The sequence below is a fragment of the Kogia breviceps genome, chromosome 6, assembly GCF_026419965.1.
Source record: "Kogia breviceps isolate mKogBre1 chromosome 6, mKogBre1 haplotype 1, whole genome shotgun sequence".
Taxonomy (NCBI): Eukaryota; Metazoa; Chordata; class Mammalia; order Artiodactyla; family Physeteridae; genus Kogia; species Kogia breviceps.
In genome coordinates this window covers 56,539,174-56,556,835 of record NC_081315.1, presented here as the reverse complement: position 1 = coordinate 56,556,835, position 17,662 = coordinate 56,539,174, and the positions used below count along the sequence as shown (strand labels likewise).

At 45.0% G+C, this 17,662-nt stretch overlaps 1 protein-coding gene across 1 annotated transcript in view; it reads right to left on the bottom strand.

Moving 5' to 3' along the window:
- The window catches only part of PARM1 (prostate androgen-regulated mucin-like protein 1), a 101,569-nt gene that overhangs the window by 33,611 nt on the left and 50,296 nt on the right, over positions 1-17,662 (bottom strand). The window contains exon 2 of the mRNA XM_059065812.2: positions 4,644-5,348. Coding sequence (XP_058921795.1) covers positions 4,644-5,348 — 705 coding nt within the window. The remainder of the gene's footprint in view (positions 1-4,643; positions 5,349-17,662) is intronic.

Sequence of the window (17,662 nt, the reverse complement as noted above, 5' to 3'; positions counted from 1 at the left end):
TACTCACCAAATAAATGAGATAATGTCAGAAAGTGGTAAGTGATTAAAAGGAAAGTAAAGCAAGATAAAGGGATCCATGGTGATGCGATTACTGTTTCAGAGAGGGGTATGAGGAAAGGCTCCTGAGGAGATGACAGATGAACAAAGTCCTTCCTGATGAAAAGGGGCGAGCCACTGAAGACCCAGCAGGAAAATGTTTCAGGCGGAGGGAATGGTAAGTGCAAAGGCCCTGGGGCAAGAGTGTCTGCGGCCTGTTCAAGAAGCGGTAAGATTGCAGTGTGTTTGCCGGTGAAAGTGGAAGCAGGTGAGAGCATTGAGGCAGGGCGGGTTCCGAGTGTGCTGAGCACCGCAGGCATGACACAGACTTCAGCTTTTATTCTGATTCAGAAGGGCAAGCAAATGGAGTGTTAGAGCTGAGCAGGGACAGGATCTGTCCTGGGTTTTGAAAAGGTCTCTCCGGCAAGGGTGTGGTGAGTAGTGAGATCAGTTACAGGGGTATTAAAGTCCCACATGTGAGAGAGGACCAAGGGGTGAGAGGAAATTGGGTTCTGAGGGACCAGATGCAGCATATATGAGAGATGAAAGAAGTCTACGATTATCCCACAGTTTCTGAGGAAGGACTGGACGGAGGGGTGAGGAAATCAGTAATTCATCTGACCTGTATGACATCTGAAATGCCTAAGAGCCACCCAAGTGGAGACCATGAGTTAGCTGACAGCTGGGTGTCGAAATGTCTTTAGTTAAATGAAACAAAACAGGGATAGAATTTTACATCTCCGGGCTATCAGCATGCGGATGGCATTTTAAGTCACGAGACGTGATGAGGTCATCTCCGGAGAGCGTGCATGTGGAGAGCTGGGGGAGAGGAAGACAATGGGTGGCCCTGGGGTGCTCCAGTGTAGGAAGGTGAGGGGGTGAAGTAAGGTGACAGACACTGAGAAGGGGTGGTGTGACGAACCAAGAGAGAGGTGTCTTGGAGGTCAAGTGGAAACAGTGCTTCAAAATGGGGGCAGTGACCATCCATGTCAAATGCTGCTGCTAGGTCGGGTATGCCAGGACTAAGAATTAACCCTCAGAGCTGGCAATGTGGAGGGTACCAGATACCCCGACCAGAGCAGTTTCCATGCTTGCAACTGCTGGCTGCATTCTGAACCCAGGTATGTGCAGCACACAGGTGCTTGAATCTCCCCTGCCCTGTCTTCTCCTCGGGCCGCAATTCCCTTCATTTCCTACAACTCAGTTCATGTGCTCCCTCTATCATGAAACCTTCCCTAATCCCTCCAGTCAAATCTAACTCCCATAACATTTACCTTGTTTTTGAATTATTTATTGGTGACTATGTCTGGATATTTGTTGAATGGATAAGTCCTTGGATTATAGAAATATGCTATGTGAACTCATATAGAATAAAACAATATGCTCAACAAAAGTGCAGTATGATTACTTCCACTATTTTTTTTTTTTTTTTTTTGCAGTACGCGGGCCTCTCACTGCTGTGGCCTCTCCCGTTGCGGAGCACAGGCTCCGGATGCGCAGGCTCAGCAGCCATGGTTCATGGGCCCAGCCACTCCGCTACTGCCACTATTAAGGCAGCACAAGAGTCTCTAAAACAAAAACATCTGCAGATAGTCACCTGTGAGCACAGCGTCACAGGGTGCTGCCTAGTCTGCTGGGCTGATGGAGGAGCAGTGCGGCAATGCTGGTGCTTAAAGAAGACCCAATGGTGGTTTAAAGGATTTGGGTTCTGGGCCCAGCTTTACCATTAGGCTGTGTGACCTTGGGTGAGTCACTCCAAACAACTGGGATGCAATTTCTTCACCCTTGAAATGAACAGATTGTATCACATCTGCTCAAAGATCCTTCCACCCACCTTGGTTCATTCTCAGATCAGAAACTGAGTGGTGTTAAGAGTTACTTGTGGGCTTCCCTGGTGGCGCAGTGGTTGAGAGTCCGCCTGCCGATGCAGGGGACACGGGTTCATGCCCTGGTCCGGGAGGATCCCAAATGCCGCGGAGCGGCTGGGCCCGTGAGCCATGGCCGCTGAGCCTGTGCGTCTGGAGCCTGTGCTCCGCAACAGGAGAGGCCACAACAGTGAGAGGCCTGCATACCACCAAAAAAAAAAAAAAAAAAAAAAAGTATTGCCAGGAAGAGTTATTTGTGTCCTTTCTTTTTACTTAAACTGTAAAATCTCAGAGGACAGGTCTTATGCTTATTAATACTTCTTTGCCTCAAGCACTGGGGCCTGGTGGATGCACAATAAATATTCTTTGATTTAATAGATCATAAGTGATGAATCCCCTTGGGTCTATGAAATGTACACTGGCCATGCTCAGTGATCTCCCTCTGACCTGTCACACCTTCCTCTCAAGTCAATCAATCTTTCCTTCATTCATTTACCCTGGAGTTCTTACTGGGGGCCATATTCCCTAGAACTATAAAGTTCTGGCTCATGACCCAGCTCTGTCACTAATTTTGTGTCTCTTAGCCCTGCTGGCTTTGAGTTGAGGAAATCAAGACACATGGTCTAAAACACAAGCCAGAACAGCGGAACAGGGCTGTCTTGGATAATCTAGCCCATGAAACTGAGGGACTTGGAAAAGTAGTAGGTTACGCCACATTAGGGAGTCTCTTGCATGCCAAGCTCAGAATTTGTGCTCAGTATATTGATCCACCATGTCTACGGTATCCTGGAGGGGGCAGAGGGTGGAGGAAGGGAAACCAGTTAGAAAACTGAAAAAGTATTGCAGGTGGTGGTGAGGTCTGAACTAGGAAAGAGAAGACATGGGGCCACTGCCTCAAGCCTGTTCTTGGACGGCACCTTTGTTAGGGACAGACCTGAGGACACTGAGTCAACACCCATTCTCCTCCAGGTACTGAGTCCATTCTTGAGATATTCCCTGCATGCTGGCAGCACGGAAAGTATCAGACAGAAACTGGGGATGTGGCAGAAAGTAAAGACAGAAAGTACACATCTAAACACAGCGTGCTAAGTACTGGGCGCTAAATGGGGACAAGGCTACGCAGAGGAAGCTATGTTTGGACTGTGAGTGCCGGATTCCCTCCTTTTGCCTCTCCAGATCCACTCTCCACCTTTCTCCACTTTGCTCTCTGACTTGCCCTCCAGGAGGTTGAACTGTATGCGCCACAATGGGCTTCCTTGTCCTCGGCTTCTGGCTGCATATCAGAGTGGGGAGGCGGGGAGAGGGAGGGCAGAGTATAGATTCCCTTCACTCCCAGAGGTTAACCTTTAGTTGTGTCCCTCCCCCAAGAGTTCCTACTCCTCCCAAGGTGTTCTATTCTACAAGACCCTCCTTCTGGGTTCTGGTTACTATTCTGTCCTCCTAGGCCTGACTCATGACAGCTCTGCAATTATGATCCCCTGTGGTTTTCTTATACACCAGCTGCACCTTTGTAATTCATGCCTTTATCCAGGTTTGATTGTATCTCTCTCTCTTGTTGGGACTCTCACTGATATACACTGGGCCTTTGAAATAAGAATTTGCAATTCTTTGGGACCTTATCCCTTAGTAAACTGTGAGCTCTTCACAGTTTACTAAGGAGGAGTTATGTTTTGTTAATCTGAGGAGTTATGTTTTGTTAATCTGAGCTCTGTTTCTCCCCACCTCCACTGTTTACCAGACTTTCCATTCATAATGGTTATCAATTATTTGTTAAAGGAAGTTAATTTCTCCTCAGTCACAGCCACTTCTTTGACCCCAGCTGGTGCTGTGTGGCTCAGTCCCAAATATTCCCCTCTGAGTCCATGGCAGGCGAGGGCCTAAAGCTCCATTTTCCCCTTCACCTGCTGGCTGCTTTCACCTCACTGTTTCTTAATCAAGAGGCCAAATGTTCCTACTAAGGCCTTTTCCTGCCCAGTGCCCTAAAGTCTCCAGACTTCACCTCAATGTCAGATGCATGTGACCTCAGAAAAGACCCTAAATCTCTCTCTATCATAATTTCCAAGACTGCAAAATCAAGATAAAAATAATACTAACTTTACAGGGTTGTATTAAAAACAAATGTGACATTCCATAAAAGTTATTGTCTTTCACATGAAATATATCAGTGACTCTAAAGAATAAGCACATTCTCTCCACACACCCCCTACTTTCTTTGACGATTTCCATGAGGTAAACACTGCATTAATACATCGAGCAAAATCGTAATAACAACTGACATTTCCTGAGTACTTACTCTCTGCCAGGAACTATTCTAAGCACTTTATATGTCATTTCATTTAATCCCCACAAGAACCATGTATGATACAGCTTTCTTTTATCCCTATTTTACAGATGAGGAAAAATAAGGGCACCCTGATGAAGTAATTTGCCCAAGGTCAGGAGCCAGAACTGAAACCTAGGAAGCTCAACCCAAAGCCTTTGCTTAACCAGTCTCATTGGTTTACATACATGAAGACATACGTGAAGACGAATTATAAAGATTGGCCACAATTAACGAACTATCATGGGGAAATTATTAAGAGACTAAAAGTAAAGTTTGCACTTGTGGAAATTCTTAGGAATTATAATTCAGCTAGGTGTTGCACTCCAAAATTCAAACTTAATCCACTGTGTTTGGTTAACTGAACGGCATGCTTCGCACCTCAGTGTCATCAAGGCCACGTGTTCTAGCCAGAGACTCACCTGAACTTAGCGCATGCTCTACTTCCTGCATGATCACCCCGGTGGAGGCAGTGGTGGTCTCCGTGTCTATCAGCATACAGGTCACTCTGGGGGGCACAGTTGCTTGGGCCGTGGTCTCGGCGGGCACTGGCTCGGCTGGGGCATGTGAAGTGGCTATGTGGCCAGAGCTGTGCTCCTCCGCTGGGGGCTCTGATGTGGTTAGAGCTCCTGTGGGCTTGGTGCTGGCCTCAGTGGAGTTCTGGATGGTGCTCACAGAGGAAGAGGGAACCTCCGCTGGTGGTGAGGTTGATGGGGGTGAAGGTGATGAGGCTGGCGCTTGAGGGGAGGTGAGTGTGGGAGACTCAACGGGGGGCGGCGACCCTGTAGCTGGCACCCTGGCCTCGGGAGTATCTGAAGTGTGTTCCTCGAGCGTGGGTGTTAAGTGGACCCCACCGCTTGTGGGTGAGGCCTCTGTGTCTGTGCCCTCCCAGTTGGAGGCTGGGCTGGCGGGTTCCTCTTCTCTGGGCTCTGTGGAGACGTTCTTGGCGGATGGAGATGTCCGGGCCGATGCTGTATCTGGGAGGACCGAGTTGCTGGGTGTTGCACCGGTAGGGGAGGCGGGAGGGCTTTGCGGAGAGCTGGTCCAGAAGGCCGTTGGTGGGCTGCTCTTTGCCGGAAGAGAAACAGGCGAGAGGGCTGATGTAGACGCGCTCTGTAGCCTCAGTCCTGTAGAGGAGCCAGGACAAAGGTGGTTAATGTGTGAAAACCTGCGCGGCGAGGCCGTTTTACAGTATTTTCACGTCTTTCTCATTGTACACTGTGCCTCTGTCATTGTGAAGGTGACTTTAAAAATACTTTCTTCCACTGTTGCTCTCTCCTCCCTTGGTGACTATCAGTAGGAACCAGCCTGAAGGCTCAGCAGGAGCAATTAGTGGATCAGCCAACACAAGTCCAGCCAGTACACAGCATGAACTAACCTTGTCTTCTGCTTGCTGAGAGCCACGCCCTTAAAAACCGAGACACTGCGGCACTGATTTTATGAGAATTGATCTGGACAGTCGAGGGAGCTGCTGCACAACGCTTGCGGGGATGCCCAGCCTGTGTGATGGGTGTGAGGAAGGCATGGTTGGTGAGTGCAAAGCCAACCACTCACTGATTGGCTCGTCCCTGTCAGAGGAGCTCATTGATTGGCTGTTCCCTGACGTAGGAGCTCACTGATTGGTTGATCCCTGTTAGGGTTGTGAGCTCCGCAACCTTGCACAGGGATTGCAAGGGTTACGGGCTTCTCCACCGGGGTGAATAAAGCTGTGAGCACATTTCCTGTGGAGGAGTAAAGGGGGTGGTCCCAGATTAAAAGTTACGAGGAAGAAGTAATCTGAAGTTTGGAAATATTTTCTTAGACTCGAACCTAGTTCTCCCAAATTCTAGCCTGGTGTCTTTACCATCATGTCATTTCGCCAAATAGTCTCTTTCATATTTTGTAAAATTTAGAGTTAGTTTCCTTTCTTCATTCCTCCCTACCTCCATTTACCCATTCAGTTTCATTCATTCATTCATTCATTTATTCATCCATTTATTCATTCAAGTATTTAATAAATGGCTTCTATGTACTAGCACTCTGCTAGACCCTGAGTTTATGATTTTACTTTTTATGTAACACATCTCTTCTTGATTGCCTCTCCACATCCCTTACCACTCCCCAACTAGCTTTTCCTCTAGTCATTTCCATCTCAGTGGATGGCAAGACCTATCAGTTACTCAGTTAAAAACCCAGATGTCATCCTTAATGCACCTCTTTCCCTCACTGCCCCTCCTCCATCCAATCCATCAGCAAATCATGATGACTCTACCTTAAAAAGATATCCCAATCCAATCTCTGTTCATCACCTCCCTTATTATCTCAACATCACCTGAGCCACCAGTCATTTGTCTAGACAACTGCCACAGTCTCTTAATTGGTCTTCTAGCTTCCAGATTTCTTCCTTTCAGTCTACTTTTCACATGGCAGCCAGTATAATATTTTAAAGTGGCAAATCAGATTAACTGACCAAAACCTTCCCAAGGTTGTGCTTAGAACAAGATCCAAAACTACTCCCCTATGTCATCATCCCGTGTTCTCCTCATCATTCTCGTTGATCTCTACTCAAATGTCAGCTCCTCCTCAGGAGCCTTCCCCAGACAGTCCTAACCAAAGTCATTCCTACTCCTTCCCCTTGCTTATTTTTTAAAAGATTTTTTTGATTTTTATTGTTAAAATATACATAACATTTTAACCATTTTTAAGTGTACAGTTCATTGGCCCTAAGTACATTTTCACTATTGTTCAACCATCACCATCATCATCTCCAGAACTTTTTCATCTTCCCAAACTGAAATCCTGTACCCATTAAACAATAACTCTGTATTCTTCCCTTTCCCCAGCTCCTGGAAAGCACTATTCTACTTTCTATCTCTACGAATTTGACTGCTTTAGGTACCTCATATAAATAAAATCATACAATATTTGTCCTTTTGTTTCTGACTTACTTCACTTATTAGCAAAATATTGTCAAGGTTCATCCATGTTATAGCACATGCCAGAATTTCCTTCCTTTCCAAGGCGAAATAATATTCCATTGTATGTATACACCACATTTTGTTTATCCATTCATCCACTGATGGTCACTTGGGTTTCTTCCACCTTTGGGCTATTGTGAATTATGCTGCTCTGAATATGAGTGCACAGATATCTGTCTGAGACCACGCTTTCAATTGTTTGGGGTCTATATACTCAAAAGTGGAATTGGTGGTTCATATGGTAATTTTATGTTTAATTTTTTGAGGAACTGTCACACCCTTTGCTCATCTTTATTTTTAATAAAATAAAGTAGTTTCTTCTTGAAATTACATGTTATTTATTTGCCTATTTTACCTCTCTTCTACCAGAATGTAAGCTCCATGAGGGTACAGGGACCTGGTCTTATTCATTGCTGTTTCCTCCAAGCCTAGAAGAGTGCCTAGGTCATCATAATTGCTCAATAAGTACTTGAGGAAACGAGGAAGGAAGGGGGGAAGGAAGGAAGGAAGGAAGAGAAGGAAGGAGAGAGTAAGGGAGATAAGGAGGGAGGTAAAGAGGGAGGGTGGAAAAATGAATTAACTTAAGAAGTTTATTTAAAACAATACCCCAGTATTTCTCTACTCCCTTCTACACATCACTTAGTATGGCCACATCCATCATAGCTGCCTGGGGGCTGGCTGCCTACCTGGTGTTACTTGAAGGCAGGAAACTTGCTTAAAATGTCAACCTCTGTCCTTCCACCACAAGATACACTGATGCCTGATGTCTTGTTAGGTCTTCAACTATTTAACTCTCCAAACTCTGAGGAGATTTCCTTGGGGGTAGCATATAGGTAACAGCCAAACAGGATCAAGATTCATAAGGGAAAAAAAAATGGGCTAGATTTTAGCACAGAGGAAGGGAGAAAAGAGGAATGTAGAGGGATGTAAGCATTTGGGGTAAGATCTGCTCATTTCTTCATTCAGCTGCATGACAGACTCAGTAGCTGATGGAAAACTGTGCTATAGAATTTAACCTGAAAACAGAGTTTTCTCAATAGTTAACTGAATTTAACACTTGGATTGTTATCAAAATGATTGGTTTAATTTTTTTTTTCCAAGAGGAAGTTACATTTTAATCAGTAAGTATCACGACAGAGTGACATCTGTTAGCTAATTCATGATATCTGTGTATAAAGCAACAGTTTCCATCCATCCATGGGATCCTGAAAAGTTCTCTGTGTACTGACTGTATTTTCCAGTCAGTACCATTTTCCAGGCAGTATCATTTTAGTGATGTTGTGTGTTCATTTCTGATGAGCTTTCACCTGACCCCTGCCAAGCTGATTGGTTTAATTTTATTTAAAGGTGTTGGTCAAGACCGTAAACTACAGGAAAGTTACTCTCCTAATAAACTGGGGGCACACCTCCCAAATTAGGCCACGTAATAGTCCATGTTTCTGTGGTTGAATTTTGGCAGCTGTGAAGTGTCAACAATTTCAGGATGAATACAGGTCAAGAGGTCTTAGAAATATGGACAAAACAACAGTTGGGACAAATGTTATGAAAACATCAAATCTTCATATGTGACCTTAGAGCATACTGGCTTTGCATCCTGGTAGCACCCATGACTCATTAAAGATTCTGAGGTCAAAAAAACCAAAACAAAACAATGTTTAACTACTGTTTATAGTATCATATAATAGGTGGGCAGATGTAGGTAGAGAAAGCCTTAGTCTGGCAGCTGAGTCAGAGTCTTTGGAATTCTGGGATGAATGAAGAATGAGTCATATGCAAAGGAGCAAGACTTCATTCATTCATTCAAGCTTTTATTGAGTAACTTCTATGTCTATGGCCTTACCCTCAAAGAGTTCACTATCTAACAGGACAGAAAGGACACACAACTTTCTGTAATATGATGTGATAAGCACCTTATGGATTACAAGCAAGTTGCAATGGGGGCCCCAAGGAAAGATGAATAAATATTGTATGGGGCCTGTGGAATGCAAAAATATACAAAGTCACTTTCAAATGACATTTAGAAAAGTCACAGAAGAGATGACATTTGAGTTGGTTCTGAAAGGATGAGACTACACAAGATGCCATTAAAGCGTATGATATTCAGGGCGACAGCTGCATTGTCACTTCCAGTGGAGCTAAAAGCTGTGCTATGGAAATCATTATAGTGCTGAAAATGACATGCTGCAAGAATTAGTTTTGTGGCTGGAGACATCCATTTTCTTGTTTAATTCTGACTCGTATACTTTTATAACTCCTACCCTTCCTGCTTCCAAAGAGGACTGAGGTGGTCATTCCCGTGGCTACCTATTTAGTACTTATTTAAAGTACTTTGCAGTCTCATTCAGATAATTCTGACTCCTAACAAACAGCAATGCATAGAAATTGTGGGACAACGCTGCTCATCTTCACTTGAACAAGGCATTAAAAGCCTCTGCTTTGCCTGTTTGATGATACATTCCATATTGCTCTGAGTACATGAGGGTTGGTCTTCCTGAAGATATCCAAGGATCAGGCGCCATGAAGATATCCAAGGCTCAGGCACCATGACTTTCATCATGAAGATATCCAAGGCTCAGGCGCCATGACCTTCATCATGAAGATATCCAAGGCTCAGGCACCATGACTATCCTAGAGAATGCTTGCTGTCCTAGTTGGCTCAGGCTGCCAGAACAAACTACCATAGACTAGGTGGCTTTAACAATAGAAATTTGCTTCTCACAGTTTGGAGGCTGACAAGTCCGATCAAGGTGTGGGCCAATTAAGGTTCTTGTGAGAGCTCTCTGTTCCTGGCTTGTAAAGTGGCAACCTTCTAGCTGTGACCTCACGTGGCTTTTCCTTGGTATGTGCTTGGGGGAGGGGGTGGTGAAGAAAGCCCTCTGGTGTCTCTTCTAATAAGAACACTAATCTCATGATGTGGGCCCCGCCCTCATCTAACCGTAATTACTTCCCAAAAGCTCCATCTCCAAATGCCATCCCATTGGCTTCAACATTGAGAATCACTGAGATAGCCCGAGGAAATATCATTTCTGCTTTAGCACAGGTAGGACCCCAGTTTCCACAGGACTACCAAATTGATTAAGTCAAACAGCTAAGGATGTATCCCAGGATTTCAAAAAACTTTTTAGAGCTAGAGAGGGTCAAAGTGATGCACGATTACAGCCCCTCATTCGATAAATGAGGGAACAGACAGGGAGGGGAAGTGATGTAATTGACCTTACACATCTAAGAGAAGAAGTTGGGCAGTGTTGCCTGGAAAGAATCATGTAGAGACAGGGTCAGAATTAGAATTCCCCATCAGCACACTGTGCCCAGAAAGGCCGGTAGAACGTACTTTAGCAACCACCATTATAGAATAAGCAAGGAGGAGCCCATGTGAGACTGCACAGCTAAAGAAGTTAAAATAATGTACGAACAAGGACCTACTGTAGAGCACAGGGAACTATACTCAACATTTTGTAATAACCTATAAGGGAAACGCATCTGAAAGAGAATAGGTATATGTATAACTGAATCACTTAGCTGTACACCTGAAACTAACACAACATTGTAAATCAACTATACTTTACAAAAGTCATTAAAAGTAAAAATAAATAAAACCAACCCCCCCAAATAATGTAGTGCCCCATGTACCTTCCCACCCAAAGTAGAGCTACTTTCTGAAGAAAAGAATTAGTTCTAATATTTCCTTGAGAAAATGGCAGAGTAAATAGAATAAAGAAATTGAACCCATTAACCTCTAAATTAGAGGTGACTTTACCAGACATGGTGTCCCTGCCCAGGCAGTGACAGGCTCACGTGCCTGAAATGGAGTGACTCAAAGAAGGAAATCTCTCAGACTTGGCCCAAATGAGAGATCTAGGGGTATAAGGGCCAACTTAATCTGAAATTCCTCCTTGTAAATTTACAAATGGAAGTCTTTCCTGAAGTTTGGTCAAATTAAAGCTTTTATGTTGCAAGAATAGCTGACAGATTGTTGCTCAGAAGCAAAGCAGATCCTTAGGTGGATAGAAAACTATTTGTTTCCATGTGTATTATCCTTTGATATGTGAAAAAAAAAAAAAAAAACAGGTCTGGCTTGAGAGCCCGGGTTTCTTGCCTTGCTAGGAAGAGAGATTTGGGGGCTGATGGCTGGGACAGGTAAGGGAGTTCTCCCAGTGCTGAGGGGAGTTACAGGATATCCCAGGGTGGAGAGTCTGCATTCTGTGCATGTGCTCTTGCCTCCTGCCCAACTGGGTGTCAGGAAGATAGGTCTGCAAGGTTGGCAGCCGGTGGACAATGAGTGCCCTGAACTGTCACTTCTTCCTGGGTTTTGGGAGCAGCAAACTGCGTCAGTGCCAGAGTCCCAGATGGCCTGATTACCTGTGTTCCTCACCTGTTCTCTCCCCCTAATCCCCCACAGCATGTCCTCTCCTGCCCTTGGCTTGTCAAGTGCCTGAGAAAACATGTGACAAAGCTTTGGCAAATTCGGTGAAATTCGATCAAAACACCGTCAAGCGCTCCCCTGGGCGGCCAAGTCAGCCCGAGTGGTGCCTTGGCCTGTGGTCTCAGGGGATCATGCCAGGCCTGCCTCGCAGAGGCCCGACAGCTGCTGAAGGTCTGCACGCTAAGGAACCGCTAACAGTCAAGGCCAGCTGCACCATGTCACACTCCCCTTTGAGGGTGGAGGGGAGGAAAGGAAGCCTGCACAGAGGATAAAACTTCACATCCCCACTGAGCCCTAGAAGGCTCTTTGGGATCCAAGCCCAGTGTTGCCTCTTCAGCCTTGCTTCCCACCAGATCCCAGAACAAACCAGCTTTTTATTGTACTCTAGTCTTTCCGCCTAAACAGCTCTCCCTCTTACGCCTGCCTGAGTTACTCCTATTCATCCTTCCAGTGTTAGCTTAAGGGCCTTTGCTGATTCTTTTGCTAAATCCACTCCCCTCCTCCAGCCTCAACCCTTTATGTGCTCGGAGCATCTTGTATCTGAACTTCATAGCACTGAAATTGGCACGTAGCTATGTCATCGCTTATGGGAAGCTTTGTTTAATGCATGCCTCCCCCTTTAGACTCTAAGATTCACATGGAGCGGGGACTGTAGTGGATTTGCTCACCACATATCCTCATTGTCTGATCCATAGTAGGAATTCAAATATATACCTATATATGAATGACAGAGTGAGCTGGGGACTCTAGGAAGGGCATTGTGCTGACCACTTTCTATGCATCATCTCATTCAATAGTAATATCCATTGTTATCTTGGTTTCACAGATGACAAGACAGAGGATCAGAAAAGTTAAGTAACCTCCCTAACGTCACACAGCTAGTACCTGGCACAGCTGAAGCTTGAACCTGAAACTGTCTGGCTCCAGGCTAACCTTATAACCATCCCACTGTATTGTACTGGGAAATGCAAGGGTGTTTTTGAAGTCTGGGCCTCATGTTTGTAAGGCAATCAAGCACCAGTTTTCCTCTGTCTCCTATAATATATTCTCTCCTCTAGTGTGGGCCAATAGAGTGGGCTTTAAAAAAAACGACCGGACCATGTAAACGCTTTTATTCCCTTTTATCCTGCTGCAGGCTCCATAATGGCCTCAGGATAAATTCAGAATTCCTTGGTTCAGCACATAACACCTTTTATGATTTCCCAACCCCACCCTTCATGAGCCTTGCGATTCTAGCAATCTGAATCAGCATGCATTCCTGAATTATCTGCTGTTTCCCCTCTCTGCCTTTGCATCTGCTGTTTTTCCCACCCTGGCTCCCCTCTCCCCAGCCCAGTCCTGAGAACTCTGGAGCCTCACCTCCTCTGTGAAGATTCACCAACTCGAAAGAGCCCTTCTTCTCTGTGTGACCACAGCACTAATCGTAGCACACATTATCCTGAGCCATTTCTCCTCATGCTTGTCTCCTATCAGGCTGGGAGCCCTAATAACAGGGACTGCAGCTTATTGTTTGGGTCTTAGTGCCTGGCACAGAGAAAGTGCTCCATAAATATTCATTCAGTAAAAACATGGATTTTTCTACCCTTTGAAAAACAGGGCTTATATGCTGGGCCATGATGGAAGAAATGCATCTTCCCTTTGGTATGTCTGAACGTTCCATAAAAACTACCAGCTAATAGGATATTTTGGACCGGTCTCTAAACATACTTTTGCTATTTTTGCTCGCTTGTTTCCACTATGGAAGCTGCAGGGATTTCTTCTCTCTGTGCATGATATAGACCAGAGTCACCAGCTATAGAAATGCTGGCCATCACTCAATTGGCCTAAACACAGGCGGGACTTACCATCCCTGCACTGAATGGACTTAAACTTCAGCAAGTATTTAAGAGAGGGAGAGAGTACAAAATAATCTTAAAATGATATGTATAGTTGAACATAAAAGCTAGGTCTTAATGTTGTTTAGGTTGAGTGAAGCCACTGTTTGGGACCCTCACACTTACCAAAATTCCCCATGTTGAGTTTGGTTGGGCTGCTAAGGGCACTCCAGAAGGTTCATCTAACATCTGTAAACCCATTACTAATCAGAGTCTGGTCCAACCATATGGAATTTGAAAGCCCTCATAGGTCTAGACTGAATGTGCATGCCCCAAAGCCATCAAACTGTGTTTAGGAAGACACTTGTTCAAAGCAGAAGAGCCATATCCTCCTGAGTGTTTTGTTGAATGGAAATGAGATCTAATTCTAGTCCAAAAAGAGGAAAAGACCTTCTGTTTTCCAGCCATCAAATCAGAACGGGCAGAACTGATGTATGGCTCAATTTCTCTGTGGGTGAAATCAGGACTCATGATATCATCAGGCTCCCTGTGGAGGCTGTGAGTACTAATGAGAAAATAACATTTGTGAAGAATGTTGTACTTCCTGGGGAAAGGAAATACACCATTTTTTTTCCTTTTCGCCAGAAGCAGCATCTGTCTTTGTCAGTCAGATGCCCCCCCAAACTCATTATCTTTAAGTTGGAGGCTGACTGTGGTGGTTGGCCTCAGGAGGAGGCTTTGCTGAGCAAGGATGCCAGCAGATACCCGACATTCTGGAGGAACCATATTGGAGCTTCTCTGGGTGGGGCAGCGAAGAGAAAGAGGATATAGGGAGAGTGAGTACCTTCTCTTTGGCTGCTTTGAGGTTAAAGCGGATATGGGCGGGGCCATGGGTAGTGAGATGGGAGAAGAAGATGACCTAATGCCTCCTTCACGTTGCAGGGGATCTTCTGAACCAGTGTTAGGTTTTGCAGTGGGCCCAGTCCCAATGTGTATGGGGTCCAGGGCAGGAGTGCAGACAAAGGCCCACACGGAAGATGTGTAACTGTTACAGATTCACAGCCTGTGCTCCATCTAGGGCCCTGCAGCCTTCGGAAGAGGAGGAGTCCCTCTGGTGACTGGAGACTAAGGGGACCAGGGAAGTGCTGGGGCGGCGCAGGCCAAAGCCGGTCCTGGGACCACCTGAACCCAGGATGGAGACGGATCCGACCCGTTTCCCAGGCAGACTCGGTGGGCGGGCTCCCCTCCCCCAGGCCTCAGTTTTCTGGCAGGATTCTCAGGCATTCCTAAGCAGAGGGGAGGGAAGGAGTGCAGAGAGCACCTTGGGTGATTCGTGGTGACAGACTTTAAACAAAGGCAGCCCCTCCTCTGGTGACCCACAGCTGAGGCTGTGATTCTCTCCTCCTCACACTCATGGTGTGTTTGAGGGCCGCAGGCCCAATCCAGCTCATCCCTCTCCTGTTTGCTTAATTGGTTACTGAAATTTCCAAAAAGTTTCTCATGCGGGTGAAAAGGAAAAAAAAGGCTTTGTGTTCGGCTGTCATAAAATGCAGCAGTCTCTTGCCCGGTCGAAGGTCACACCCCTTCCTTCCACTCTACCTCCCACAGGCCCAAATCACAATCAAGTCATTTCTTACACCCTGCAGCCCTGGAAAGTACCAGAACTTAAGAAAGTCCATAGTATCGGTCTGCTCTGACTCTGAACTGTTTCCTTCAGAGGATCTTTTTGAAGCTTAGAATTGCCCAAAGGGCCTGATGCCTTCTCAGCCCCACTGCCTTGTCAGCCTAAATGCCCTTGTCCATTTCTTGCCTCATTTTGTCTCCAGCTCAGTGGGTACACCATCCATGCCCTCGTTCCACGAAGAGCCGGAGCTCTTTAGGTGGTCAGCTCCATGGAAATCTGCCTTTGGCAGGACAGTTCTTGGGGGCATTCCCAGGCTGAGGCATCCTGGCATTCTGACTGGTGAATCTGTAGGCAATTTGACTACTAACAGGATAAGCCCATGAAATGCTGAGAGATGTTGTATTCCTGTTTGCCTCACCACCAAAGTCCACCACTGATCGCCTAGGAGTCAGGCAAGAGGGCAGCGATGGCTCCAGTGCAAACACATCTCCAAGACTGGGAATATGACTCAGAGGTTTCCTGTGCTGCAGGAGAGGGCCACGGGGGCTTTCTGAGAGAAGACGAATGACCCATGATATTGGTGGGCCTCCTTTCCCTTCCTGCCAACATTTTCTTCTGAGGGTTTTCTGCAGAGGTGTCAGTCAGCATGAATGGCTATGGTTACGCTTCCTAGTTTCTTTTTAAAATTTTTATGTCCTTTTAAGATAGAGTATAACATATATAATAAAATGCATACATCTTAAGTGCACAAATCAATGAATCAATGAATTTTACATGTGTATATACCTGCATAACCAGAACTCAGATCAAGATATAGAACTTTTGGGATTGACGTGTATACACTGACGTGTATAAAATGGATGACTAATAAGAACCTGCTGTATAAAAAAATAAAGAAAAAAAAAGATATAGAACTTTTCCAGCACCCCGGAAAGTTCCCTCATACCTTCTCACAGACGTAATCCTCTGAAGGAAACTCATTCTGACTTTTATCACTACAGATTAGCTTTGCCTGTTTTTGAACTTCAAATCAATGGAGTCATATGGTGTGTACTCTTTCATGTCTGGATTACGAGACTCACTCACTGTGACTCTCTTATGTTGTTGTGTATTTTAATAACTCATCATTTCTCATTGCTGGATAGCATTCACTTGCATGAATATACCACAGTTTATTAACCCATTTTATCAATGGTGCACACATAGGCTATTTCCACTTTAGGGTTATTATAAATCAAGCTGTTTGCTTCATAGCTTCTTAGTTAACACTTTTTCAATGCTTATTAAAAGCCAAATCCTGTAATACTTTTCAAGTATTAGGTCACTTAAATCTTTACAATAAACCTAGGATAATTATTATTATTATCCCCATCTGACAAGTGAGCAAACTGAGGCAGAAAGAGGTTAAATAACTTCCCAGGATATATAACTAGAAAGTAGTACAACTTGGATTCAAACTCTAGAAGGTAGTCTATCTCTATAACCTGTCTTCTTAACCATCTTGCTAGATAGCTGCCTGGTATAGTTAAAGCTATTAGCCAGACCATTTATTTGCTGCATGACCTTGGGCAAGTCTCTTAATTATTATCTCCTTGTTGGTCAACTTAGGATAACAACAGTACTTCCATTCATAGAGTTATTGAGAGGATTAAATAAGTAATCCATATAAGGCAGACACTGTTGCTTGACTAACCCAATAGCCATTCCCAATCCCCTCTTGCCAGTCTACCTACAGAAGCTACAAAAGCTAAATGCTCCTTTTCTAGCCTCCTTTGCACTTAGAGGTGTCTATGTGCCCCAGTTCTGCAATATGACGTTGATGGGATATAGGCTAAGGGGTTTCTGGAAAAATTTTGCTTCCATATAAAAAGAATATATAAGGAAGAGAAATTCTCTTAGTGCCTACTTGTCCCTCCTCCTTCCTACCTTTAATGTAGATGTGATGTCTGGCACAGTGGCAGCCATCTCGTGAAGCTAAGGATGAAAGTCAACCCACTAGGGATGATGGAAGTGAGAGAGAGAAAGAACCTTTCTCCTTGATGATACTGTTGATCTTGCCAAGCCAGGACTAGAATGCCTGACTTCAGACTTCCTATTAAAGCAACAACAAATGCCTTTGGGGATTAAGGTATTGTTCAGGTTTTCCATTACTTGCAGTATAGATGACAGACCATGTAGAATGCTTATCACAATGCCTGGCACAAAGTAAGAGCTCAATAAATACTAGGCTATTATGTGGATCTCTGTCTAATTGAAACCTGGGCCCAAATGCCTTCACCTTCTTTAATTTGCTAATGATTTGCAAAAGGCACTTTTCAGGCATCATTAAAGAGGAACTATTCCTCCTCCTGGCATCAGCTGTGAGCCTCCAGGATGGAGCGCTCCCCACATCCTCCGACAAAGCCACAGGCAGCTGGACCTGTCAGTGTTCCTGGCGGTATATTCTCTAGGCTGATGCCTACGAAAGCTGAGCCTCCTCCCACACCCACAGAATGCATCAGAAAGGAAAAAAATAAAACACCACACAGCTAAATAGGATTTGTGTTTCTCCACCTTATTAAAAAAATGTTCAGAAACGTCGTGGGGCAGTTTTCACCACAAGTCTTGTTAAGAACATGCGTGG